This window comes from Myotis lucifugus, unplaced genomic scaffold (assembly GCF_000147115.1).
Source record: "Myotis lucifugus unplaced genomic scaffold, Myoluc2.0 scaffold_3, whole genome shotgun sequence".
Classification (NCBI taxonomy): Eukaryota; Metazoa; Chordata; class Mammalia; order Chiroptera; family Vespertilionidae; genus Myotis; species Myotis lucifugus.
In genome coordinates, this window is record NW_005871051.1 from 1,009,230 (window position 1) to 1,021,985 (window position 12,756).

Consider the following 12,756-nt stretch of genomic DNA (forward strand, 5'->3'; position numbering starts at 1 on the left):
TCAATTTTATTTCCCCTAGTATTTGTAACCCGGCTTTATTGGAATGACATTAGAGCAAATAAGGTAACGTGAACGGATTTTTATAAAACTGCAAAGTATCACGCACACATTTCCTATCAAAGTAGGATTTACTTCTCCGTGGCTTCTCTGGTCTAGGTGCGGAAGTAGGACACAGAACAGGGTCATTTCAAGTCCAAACGCAGAGCACCTTAGGGTGCTGATGAGATATGGACATACGCTTACAGAGAAGAGCAGCTCCTTGGAGCACCCACAGCAATGCAGACCCCCGTGGAAGCAGCCTGGAGTCTGAACCCCCCCGCCCCCCGTGCAGACTGAGCCCCAAAGCCTCTACGCATGGGAGGAGCGACACATCTTCCCGGCCCCTCTCCGCTCACGCTTTGCTGGAGGATGGAATCAGCAGTGGGATTTGAACCTTAGCTCGATCACGAAGCCTTTTACTTAACCTCCCTGACCCTCCATTTCTTGCCTGTCAGACGTGCATGATATCTCCCTCACATTCTCTGGTCAGGACTGGAGACAGTACAGGCAAAAGCCTTTGGGAATTGCAGTGGTTTCTACAGAGAACACGTTACTGTGACAATTCACTTAGACCAGCTGTGGGCAAACTACGGCCCGCGGGCCGGATCCGGCCCGTTTGAAATGAATAAAACTAAAAAAAAAAGACCGTACCCTTTTATGTAATGATGTTTACTTTGAGTTTATATTAGTTCACACAAACACTCCATCCATGCTTTTGTTCCGGCCCTCCAGTCCAGTTTAAGAACCCATTGTGGCCCTCGAGTCAAAAAGTTTGCCCATCCCTGACTTAGACTATCTGGTGCCCTTTCAAGATGTATTTTATGTATATATATAACATTTTATGTATATATAAAAATTATATACATATACATTATATAATTTCAAGAGATGTAAAACATTTGCTATTTTAAAACTTCCCTCTGTGTGTGGAAAAAGGAGTTGATGGGATAAGAAGGGGATGGATAGAATTTGGTTGAACTGTGTATGTCTGATGGCTTTCTTCCTATTTCGGACCTTACCTTAATATTTAAGTGACTGCTTAACGATAAGGAACAGGCTTCTAAAGAGAATGTTTCCTGAAAGTTAATCCTCCCTAAATGTTATAGGAAATGAGGAGCAGCCGAGGGCAATGGGCAGCAGGGACCACACTGGGCCCCCTCCCAGGGCCGGAGCGACTCAGGGCTTCCTTCCCTCTAAACAGCCCAGAGAAACAGGGGACATTGCTTTTTCCCAAATGCGTACCATCATCTCACATCATTTTTATCTTTCCTTAGGCTTCCTCATTGCCCTGTTACCCACTTCCTGTTGAACCTGCAGACATCGGAGAAAGACAAGTCCCCCCTCACAGCCCCCTCCCTGCCATGGAAATACCCTCACTGCGTTATAAGTATTTTAGTGCTATGCTCTAGTCTGTTATAAAAATTGATTTAAAAACCTCCCCAGCCATACGAAGAGCTTCCTGGCACATTTTATAAAAATCATGGTCGGAGACAGTATCCATTCCATGTTCCCCGGCGCTACCTTATAAAAAGATCTGTGCTAAATCTTCCTTTGAGAAGTTGGTGCTAGAGAAACTTTGCCTTTGGTCTCCGCACCGATATTTATTTTTATCGGACAGCGGAAACCTAGGCTCCATTTAGCAGAGACGAGTTCACCTTTGCGAAGCCCAGGAGAGTGGGGTGCATCTGGCAGGGGCCCTGTAGCTATTTTCTGAATAAATGGGCTCAGCCATTGCATTTGCAAGAAAGCTCAGGGCTAAATGCAGTAACTTGTAATAGCCTATGTTGTTGATATATTTATTTTTCCTCAACAATTCTGTTTTTATGTTTTCAGTTTCTCTTTAAGCATTCTTATTGAGTATGTGTTAATTATAAGCCACTGGAAATCCTTTAGGAAACTGATACAGAATGTCATAAAAGAAAATACATTTCATTTTCTAGGTGATAAAAGACAAAATAATTTAACTTCATGGTTTTTTAAAAAAAAATCTAACTTATGAAATTAAGTACATTTGCACTGGAAAAATATGTAGCCACTTTTTTTTGAAGCATGACCAGACTTTTAGGTAGAAAAACAACACAATAAGAAAATGCATATACTAGATAATGGAAAACGAAATAGATGACTTCACTTTTTTTCCCATTGTAAAACGTGAGGGGATATATATATATTAGAGGCCCTGCCCACCCACGTGCGCCCCGCCCACCCACCCATCCTCTGCCCTGTCGCACTCTCAGCCCCGCCCACTTGCACACACCTCGCCCCGCCCACCCACGTGTGCCTCGCTGTGCTCGCAGCCCTGCCCACCCATGCACACCCTGCCTCGCTGTGCCAGCCTGCCCACTGCTCCGCCCGCCCGCCAGCCGCCAGCCTTGCTGCGATCGGAGCCTGTGGGCCACAGGGGAGGGACCGAGAGGTGCTCCATGCACTTCATGGTGACCGGTCGTTTGGTCGTTACAGCGTTATGGTCACTGACTGGTTTTTTATTTTATATATATATATATATATATATATATTATATATATTTGTAAGTTTTAAGAGATGTAAAACAATTGCTATTTTAAAACTTCCAGAAAAAAAGTTTAATATTAACAATGAAAATCCTCACAAGTCCTGGCTTTGTGGTTTTTAAAACCTGTATCTCAGACTGTGGAACCTCAGAGGGAAGGCAGGGGAGGGTGGATGGGAAGAGATCAACCAATGACTTGTGTGCATATATGCAAAACCCAAGGACACAGACAAGGGGTGGTGAGGGCCTGGGGGGAACGGCGCGGGCTGGGAGAGGTTAATGGGGGAAAAGGAGGACGTATGCAATACTTTTAACAATAAAGATGAAAAATAAATAAAATACACAAAAACTGTATTCTTTAAACCTTTCTGCAAGTGAAGAGAAAGACCTAAATCTAAGCCCAGATTTTAGAGCAATGCAGGGAGAATGCCATTCAGTGGGCTGTCTAGCTTATCAGACGGGGCTCCCGTCCCTCTGCCTGGAACAACTGATGCAAAGCTCCCGATTCAGGGCTCACTCAGGCCTCGGGTTTCCTTAAAGGGCAGAGGGCAGAACAGAGACCCACGTCAGACACAACCAGGAAGCAATGCCTGCAGGCAGGGATGTGCTGGGAAATGCTTTGTTTTCCTGGTGTCAACTGCACTTGTGAGGATCTTGGAATCCACAGCTCTAACCCAGCGGGCCTTCTTGTTGGAGCCCAGGCTCCCTTACTTTGTTTTTATTTTTGTTGCTGTTCTTGTTTTGTAAATCACCCCCTGCTGGTCCCTACCCGAGTCTTTCTTTTCAATGATATTAAAAATAAGAGCATCTTTAAGATGTAGGCTTTCTTTAAAGTGTATTCCCATTTTTGTAATCAGAAATGTGTGTTCTTGGGTTGGTAGCTTTAAGGCAGGCTCAGAAGGAAAACGGTTGTGTGTGGGGAATAGGACCAGGTTTCTAACCCCTGGTATCCCTGATGTGTAAGGACACAATGAGGAAGTGTGAAGGTCAGTACTTCCCTCTGGTGGGAGAGTCCTGAATGTTTTGTCTAACAAGGGAAGTGACTGGCATGGGAGGAGCTGTGAGCACAGCGGACTCTAGGAACGTGAGTCACAGGCTTCCTGTCCCCCGCCTGGGGGAGTGGAGCTAGTGAAACAGACATTAAGGGGACATGCTGTTCTGTCCTTAGCACTTTCTCCATTAGTCAACCTCCAGTGTTGTTGTTGTTGTTTGCTTGTTTTTAATTTTTTTATCGGTGGGTTGTAAAATCATGGCAACTTATTTTAGTCCTTATGTTACTCTTATTCTAGGTTTCAGTAAAAATTATTTGGGATGAGTGAGCATGCACATTTTAAGTAGAAGCATAAGGAAAAAAAAAGAATCTCCAGGTGGTTCTTTCAAATTTTTCCAAAGTTTGCGTTCCAAAATTCAGGAAAATGCTAATACTCTTGGAAGCCTGGACATGTTGAGGAACATGGCTATTTTTAAGTCATGTCTAAAAAGGGTTAGGGTACATTGCATTTTAATAAGATCACCAAGAAAGATAAAGGCATCTAAATTACATTCAAGGGAAATTGTTAGGCATGCAATCAATGTTTAATTAGGAATTGCAAGCTTCAACTGACATTATCTCCATTCCTGTCTTAAACCTGGATTTCAACAAATATGTGTTTTTAAAGTTCACTTTAACCGTAAGCAAATCTGATGTCAAACCAGAAGACTTGGAAGGACACTGAGTAGTTTTCATTTGCCGGTATTTAAAGATAAATTTGCTTTCCTTTTCACATTCGATAAAGTGATAAGATAAAAAACAATGTCAATTAAAAGCACTGACACTGACCAGAGATAGTTGGAAACCAAGCTGAAATATGAATTTTTTTGGAATAAAAATTTAACCCCCCCAAAACACATCTATTTGTGTATTGGCAGTAATCAATATGAAGAGTTCTTTGTTTCAGGGACAAAATTCTCAGGAAGAGGTTTGATTTTCCTCTGAGTCCAATGATAGATGGGTCAATGGAGAAATATTCATAGAACATTAAATTTTTGAAGATTTCCTCCTCATATGAATTAGTTTTCAAAACATGTATTAAAATATTTTAAGCACAGTTGGTAAGCTATTCTGGAATGGCAATAAGATCCATATGAAATTTAGAAATAATTTAGGCTACAGTAAAATCAAATGTGCCAGGTGGTGGCTTATAACACTGTAAAGATATAGTTATTGTAAGTAATAAAGCTATAGAATTTAAATTTGATTTCATTTAAAATATAAAATATGTATTATTAGCCTCAGAACTTAATTTTCTATTATTATCCTTTATTACTTTGAATATTTTCCTGCAGATCAGCATATTCTAAAGTGCATTCTTGGGAACACTAGTACCGCAAAACTTGCCACACACAAAAAATGTGTTATTGCCCTGGCCTGTGTGGCTCAGCTGGTTGGGCATCAGAAGGTTTGATTCCTGGTCAGGGCATAAGCCCTGGTTGCAGGCTCAATTCCCAGTAGGGGGCGTGCAGGAGACAGCCTATAGATGTGCTCTCACATCAGTGTTTCTCTCTCCATCTCCCTTCCTCTCTCTCTAAAAATCAATAAACTATTTAAAAAAGTGTTATTCATCAAATAGATTTGATAAAAGTTATGTATTATAAAGACGTATAAAATATTTTGGGTGTGATGACATTGTAATATTGCTTACGAAAGGGTTGATCTTTTAAAGATGCAGGTTCCAGTGTTTGTGAATGAAATGATGCCATTTCTGGCCTTCATTTCCACACATTTTGAAAGTGGAAAAAATGATAAAGGTGGGAATAAGGAAGGTGAGCCATGCATGGGTTGATGCTACTGAGTTTGAGTGATGCGTACATGTGGGTTCACCATACTATCCAGCCTACATTTGTGTGTGTTTTGTGCTGATTAGAAATTCTCCATAACAAAAAAATGAGTAAATAAACAAATAATAAAGGATGCATATCTCTTAAAAATTTTTATAGTACACATAGGAGTGGTGAGGAATCCTGGGTTAAAAAAAAATCATTTGTTTATCTGTGCTCTTTTCAAGGAACTGACCATGAACTATTCTTTTCAAGGACCACTTATTAATATCTCTCCTAGGCACTGTGGGAACATCAGGAATGAGTGGTAGTGCATATTTTGAAATGTAAGGGGACATCTGTAATAGTGTCAACAATAAAAATAAAAAACATTATAATCAACAATAAAAATAAAAAACATTATAAAAATCCACTTTACTTGTGTATAGCTTTCAAAGCAAATTACAAAGTGCTTTCTTTCACCAGTTTTTAATAATAGCCTTATAAGGTATAATAAAGCTTTTGCAAATCATAAAAAAGAAGCAATTCTTTTTGATTGAATATTAGTCATAAATCTAGTTACAAATTCTTAATAGCTAAGTGAAAAAATGTGTTAAAAAGTCCACATATTGTAATCAACTTCAAGGATTCCATATTTATTTTTTTTTATCCTGAGTTTTGTATAAAATTCAAGGGTCTGTTTAATTCCCATTTGTCTATCTATAAATTATTTTACAACCTAGGAAAATTATACTTGGTAGAAATATTCCTTAAAATAATATCCTATAATTGCTAACTAAAATTTACATTTTTACATAAAATGCTTTGTAATTTTGCATTGTGTCAGAAGATGAATTTAAGTTTCTAAGTAAATTAAAGAAATTTATTATTTTTAAAAACAAATTATACATACCTTTTTAACTTTCCCTCTGAATAGAGACAGCCTGCAATACTATTTATAGCTGTCCTTTATTTCCAGCTTTTTTAGAGCCTAACAAACATTTTTATTGTTGACTTTTATGAAAATTCAAACTAGAACATTTGCATTCATTACAATATACTGCCAAAAATGGCATTAATTTCCACGGATACCCATTAATTTGATAAATGTTTTGTCATTTGTACCATTTGCACTGTCAAAACAAGTTAATTATATCTTACTGACATTTTTGACAATTGCTTTAACTCTGGCAAAAAAAAAAGGGTCTTATTTACTTCAAAAAATTCACTCTTGCCTAGTGAAAGGCTGAACGAAGCAAGCGAAGACCTAGCACGTCGAAGCATCGCACCATGAAACTCAGGACCAATGCTAAACCATGAATCCTCCGGACTATTCTATAGACGTCCTCATGTCTTGTAGTAGAAAAGGTTACGTACCTGCGTAATCTGTTCTTGCATAATGTCCATCTTCAGATTTAGTAGTTGTAGTTGTGTTGTCTGTGTTAAAAAATTAACAATAAAGATTGGTTAACTATTTCTTAACATCTAACGTCAACTTTATATTACCCCCCAATAGCATTTTCATTGCAATTAAGGTATTTTTACAACTACACTTCTAAGCAACCATTATACAAAGACAGATTGACAATGTCAATTTCAGTTTGAGGGAGAATAATAGAATGATACCAGTTTTCTAAATTTTAGGGCAAGGAGAAGGTTATCAATATAACTAAGATAAGTTGGGTAAAAAAAATAACAAGTCAAAAATCAACAAAATATTTCTGAACAAGAAACAGAATAGAACATTCTGCCTTAAAAATGTACTTGAAATACTTCTATTGAATCAATATATAACAGTGGTGTGATTTACTTTTAATTTCAAAGATTCTTTGCTAAAATGATTTTGACTTTCTTTTTGTCCTCCGCAGGGAGAATGCCTGTTATCTTCTGAAAATTGGCTCTTGTGTTTCTGTGTTTCTGGCATTGTGAAGGTACAGTCCTGTTATACAGAAAAAGATATGGGCCGCGGTCCATAGGCCCTTAAACTTATAATTAACACAAATACCACAGTAGACTCTACTAGCCATTATACATCAGAACTGCCTTTTGGAATGAAACAACTGCCTAATAAGTTTTCTTCACTTTCATTTCTATACAAAGACTAAAACATCCTTTGAAATGAATTTTTTAAAGTATTTTTATTGATTTCAGAGAGGAAGGGAGAGGGAGAGAGAGAGTGAAACATCAATGATAAGAGAAAATCATTGATTGGCTGCCTCCTTCACGCCCCCTACTGGGGATAGGGCCCATATGGGGCATGTGCCCTTGACTGGGAATCGAACCTGGGACCCTTCAGCCCACAGGCCGACGCTCTATCCACTGAGCCAAACCAGTCAGGGCCTTTGGAATGAATTTTAGTATGAACATTACCTTGACAGCGACCCAGCGACAGGACTTCGATTTTCTCCTGCTTCTGACACGATGCCTCCTTGATCTGACAGGCGTTATCGTAGGACTTCCCGTCAGAGGCGCAGAGGGGGTTGAAGTTGGTCTGAGAACAGTCAATGTTGCACACACACCTAAAGGGAGAGAGATCAAAACACGTCACGTCAGTGGGGACATTACCACGTGATGAGCAAAACACCACATGGAAGAACCGTGAGGTTGGCCAACAGCAAGTTGGCAAAACTGAAGTGTTTTCTTCCAGGGAAGTTCCTCACATTTCTACCTGATACAAAAAAGAGAACTAATCACAACTATTTCAAACAACCGAGCCGTGGATGACAGACACACAGGGAAAACTCAGAAAGGAACCGTCAGTGGGTCCCGGCCACCGGGACTTGGAAAGCCCGTACATGACCTTGACGCTGAGCCTGCACATGACCTTGACGCTGAGCCCACAGAAGCTGCAGAGGCTGCAGCCCTGCCCCTCTGCTGTGCGTCTCCTTCAGCAAACCTCCCTGTGCTAGTCCTTCCTCGGGGTGCTGGATGGGGAGAGCCTGAGGGAGAGGGTGCAGGTGATATTTAACTGGAAGCAAACAGGGCGACGATGGAATGCAATCAGAAGTTCCATTTCCTCGGCACGCATGCGATGCGCGTCAAATGTGCTAACCCGGAACCCTCAGAGATCCTTAACATTTCGGGGGCCACCAAACCTTGAAAATCAAATGAAAGGTGTGGATCTCTCCTCAGAAATACCCACAAACAACTCTGCGTAATATGTTAGGGGTTCAGTGAGCCCCTTGAGGCCTTCCCCTTGGCCCCTTCCCCAGATACCCAACTCTTTTTCTAGTTCAGTTTTAAATAGTAAGTTGATTATCACTCATGATTTTAGTATGTTTCTTAATATAAATAAAAATGTAGTGAATGAATGAGAATTACGCCACCTGAATTAGAAGAATTTTTTAAAGCAAAACTTTAATGATTTTTTTCTGTTCTTATAATTCTCTGTATTTTACAATGTACTTTGTTATTCAGAATATTGTGTTGTTTTTGGCCTTCAAATACATACTCTCTTAGAATATGAATTCATCTTTAAAATTTCTATTAATAGTCATATTATATTTCTAAATAGATTATGTGCTCCTCAAAGTGGTGAAGCACACATGTTACTTCTGTCTATCTTCCTTAGAGCTGGGAGCCGACTATACTGATTAAAGCACACAGCTCACTACCTGCTGGCTCTTTGCATGCCTGGCATTATTGCATCAGCACAACAGCCTTTTTCAGACCAATGACATTATATAAGGCCAGAGAGCTAGTAAACTATGGAATGAGGACCCTCTATGGATGTGTTAAAGTAAAACCCGGCCCTTTCCTCTTGCCATGGAGTGTGTGTTAGAATTTTCCAGAAAACTTTAAAATATACTGATTAATAGGCAAGCTTCAGGGGTGGGGCCTAGAATTCTGCATTCTCAGGCGGTTGCCCTGGCAGGGGTCTCACCTCCTGGGGGTCGGTGCTGGATCTGATCTGTTTGTTGGAGAGGGTTGTCCGCACACCAGTGTTTCTCAGAGTGCCGTCCTCAAACCATCCTATCGGAATGGTCTAGCTCTCTGCTGAAGAGGCCGGCAGAAAGGTGCGAACGCACTTCACTTTTGGGGGTAAGAGAACTGCTTTCGGAACACTTGGCTATTTTTACTTTCACCTGTTTAGGGACAGCGAGCTAGGATGGAGGTAACCATCTCTAAATGCTCCAGTCATTCAGGAGTGGCTTCCTACTTTAGCTGTGATGGTGCCGTGTGACCACAGCGATGGGATCACAACATTGCTTGAAATGGGATCAGGAACTTGTAGAGTCTGGAATTTGTAGAAATTCATGTTCACGGAGCAGAGGGGTTTCGTGTGTTTGTATGAGTGAAGGAGTGTGTGTGTGTGTGTGTGTGTGTGTGTATGTGTGTGTGTAAATGGGCTCCGTGGTGGTATTCACTGCATTGTAATGGTTCTATTTGCTAGTTTTATATCTTGACTTTTCTACAACCTTCTCACGGACAGTGTGTCTTTTTCATGTCGATTTCCTGGTACCTAGCACAGCACGTCGGAGCGAGTTTTCAATAAATGCTTGTTGACTTAATTACCTAGTTCAGAATGGCAGGGTGGGCTGGTGGAGTTACAGAAACAGTCCTTGTTCTAGACATGAACACACCAGAGAGAGAACCAGTCACACGTTCACATAACCTCTCCCTAACTTGGCGCTCCTTGGCCTGCGGACTCCCGAAGGAAGGAGAGGGCGGCCTGGGAGAGCTAAGGCCCTTCCTGCTTGGGTTTGTGGCCGCACAAAGGAAGCAGCACTGGCCCTCAGTGGCTCAACGGCATTGAACTCCCATTGTGAAAGGATGGGTTTGCCGGGCTATTATTTCTATTTTGTGGTGCAGATTTGGGGAACCAATATAATTTAAACATGGCAGTGACTTAGTTTATTGCTACCTCAAACCACTAAAAAATATAAGGCTCTGATAAAAAAGTGACAGAATTCTCATATAGTGTGATGGTGAGATTGCAGGTCACCCTGGATTAATTTGCATATTTTTCATAATTATGCAAATTAATCCAGGGTTTGTGTTTTTTTTTTTCTTTTCCTACAGAAATGAAAGGCAGACATTTTTAAAAACAGAAACTATCCCTTCTTCACTGCCTTTGGCAAGTAATTGCATTATTATTCATTCTGAGAGGAGTAACTAGTTAATTACAGCATGTCACAAGTATTTATGTGAGCCACGGATTTGTTAGGTTTCGGACGGCATGGGTGGCGTTAGGGATTTTTTGGGCGCTTTTTCTTCTTCTTTTTTTTTTTCAACCTATCTCAGTCTTTTGACATTTTGGCACTGCGGTTACATAGATTTCTTGTCTTCTAGGCTACGGAGAAAAAGAATAAGTCTCACTTGAAAATAATTTTAGGGCTCTGTCTGCGGAAATACAACCCTGTAAGATCCTTCAAAGAAAATTAACATTGACTGAAAACCTTTGCTCTCTGAATCGTAAGAAAGAAAAGAAACATCCAGTCATTTTCAAAGATCACCTGATGGAGTGAAAAGTCTAAATGACAGGAAGTGGAAGGTGGTGTCTAACACAACTTACAGACATTGATAATCACCTCATGAATATGTGGGCAGGGGCTTGACTTAACTGCGTCCCTGCCTTTCCTAAATGGCTCTCTCAGGCTGTCCTGCAGTGAGTTAAGTAGGCTTTTCCCGAGTATTTAGGAATGCTCGTCCCCTGGCCGAGTCTGTGTAAGGACGTTAACGCCGCCAGGTAGTGAATTACCTACTCGTACATCTGGTTGGGGGTGGCCCTCTCATCTCACTAGATTTTGTTCCCTTTATCAGGCATGCCCGTCACTCATTCCTCTCCCAAGCTTCTTGACTGGTGTCCCTTCTGAATTTCGGCCACACAGCATTTCTGATCAGCTTAAAGCAGCCAGATGCAGGGCCCTGAGCGAGGCTGGCTTCCTGGCTGCCCTGGACCCGGGCTGGAGCGTTTCCCTGGAGCCGGTCTCTGGGGAAGGGTCAGACCCGCGCTGGCGCGGCCGGTCAATGAGGTCAGGGCTGCTGTCTGTGCTCTCCATCAGAACTGTCATGGAGGAGCTGCCTCCCATTAATCACAGCAAAAACAGGGCACCTTTCACTCCAGGCTCTTGTGATAATTTCAGCCCATTTACTCATTAACTCTCACATCACTCCTGTTGATGGAACTTGATTACGGCATTTTATCTGTAAAGAGACGGCAACTCAGGATGAACTGTGACTTGTGCGGGGAAAATGAGATGTGAAAATCCATTGAAAACTTCAATCCCCTGTGCAAAGCGTGTGGAAGCACTGGCTGAGAGGTAGACTAGTAAGTTGACCGTGTGGTTACTCGGGACATGCATGAGTTTGGGTATATACATTGGAGGAGGGCAACCCTTGCAGTTTTGAAACCCAGGAAGAACAATGCCCTTCTCCAGGCTTGTGACCCAGGACTGCAGCGAGCTTTTCCCAGGGGGACTGGGCTTATCTTGGACGTGGAAAATGTTTAGTTGCCATTAATATCTATCTCTTTACAAGGAGGAAAAACATAGCAGTTGGCCTACTAGATGGGAAGTTCTTGGGAACATTGGGGCAAAGTCTAGGACAACAAATAGCTACTCACTGGGTATCTATAGGAAGGAAATGGAGTTGAGAAACCCTTCCCCTGGGGTGAAGGGGGGGGGGTGCACACAGAACTTCCAAAACCAGAATTATATACTGAACATGGAGAACCATGCCTGGGGAAGATGCTGATGGTCATATCCTATATAATAAAAGCCTAATATGCAAATCGACCAAACGACAGAACGACCAGTTGGCAGGGGGCAGGGCCAGCAAGTGGGTAGTGTCAGGCATGCAAAGGCGGGTACCAGTGGGCAGAGGGAGGGGACAGTGACCAGGGGTGACCGGTGGTGGTGGAGGGATGATCAGGGGGCGGGCTGGCTGCTTGCCAGCTGGTGCCATCCCCAATCAGCCCGCGGGTCGCCTCCCGCAGAGGGAGGCCAGACTGTAGCTTAAGCCGTCAGTTGGACATCCCCTGAGGGCTCCTGGTCTGCGAGAGGGCGCAGGCCAGGCTGAGGAAACCCCCCCACCCCTGAGGGCACGGATTTTCATGCACCGGGCCTCTAGTATTGAAATAATGTCTAACATAATGACACAGGTAGATGGGGAATGTGACTAGAGCTTGGAATTTGGTATCGGACCTGTGTCTAATTGAGGCTCGATCATATACTAGCTGTATGGCCTTGGACCAGTTACTTAACTCCCCAAGCCCATGGAAACGGAGAGACTAACTCAGGATTATAGGGATGAAATGAAATAACACACATAGATTGCTTAACAAAGTCTCTGAGAAGTTGTAATTACCCAATAAATGTTGATCATTAATAACTTTTGATTCAGTGGTTTCCAATCCTGGATGCAGATCCAAACCTCTGTGGAGTATTTCACCTTGACCCCCCCCCCCCCCC

The 12,756-nt window shown here is 41.9% G+C and overlaps 1 protein-coding gene across 1 annotated transcript in view; it reads right to left on the reverse strand.

The window, feature by feature from the left end:
* Nucleotides 1–12,756, reverse strand: part of TMEFF2 (transmembrane protein with EGF like and two follistatin like domains 2) — a 230,949-nt gene that overhangs the window by 43,912 nt on the left and 174,281 nt on the right. Inside the window, exons 6-7 of the mRNA XM_023763099.1 lie at nt 7,715–7,863; nt 6,722–6,781 (exon numbers count right to left, since the gene is read on the reverse strand). Of these exons, the coding sequence (XP_023618867.1) occupies nt 6,722–6,781; nt 7,715–7,863 (209 nt within the window). The remainder of the gene's footprint in view (nt 1–6,721; nt 6,782–7,714; nt 7,864–12,756) is intronic.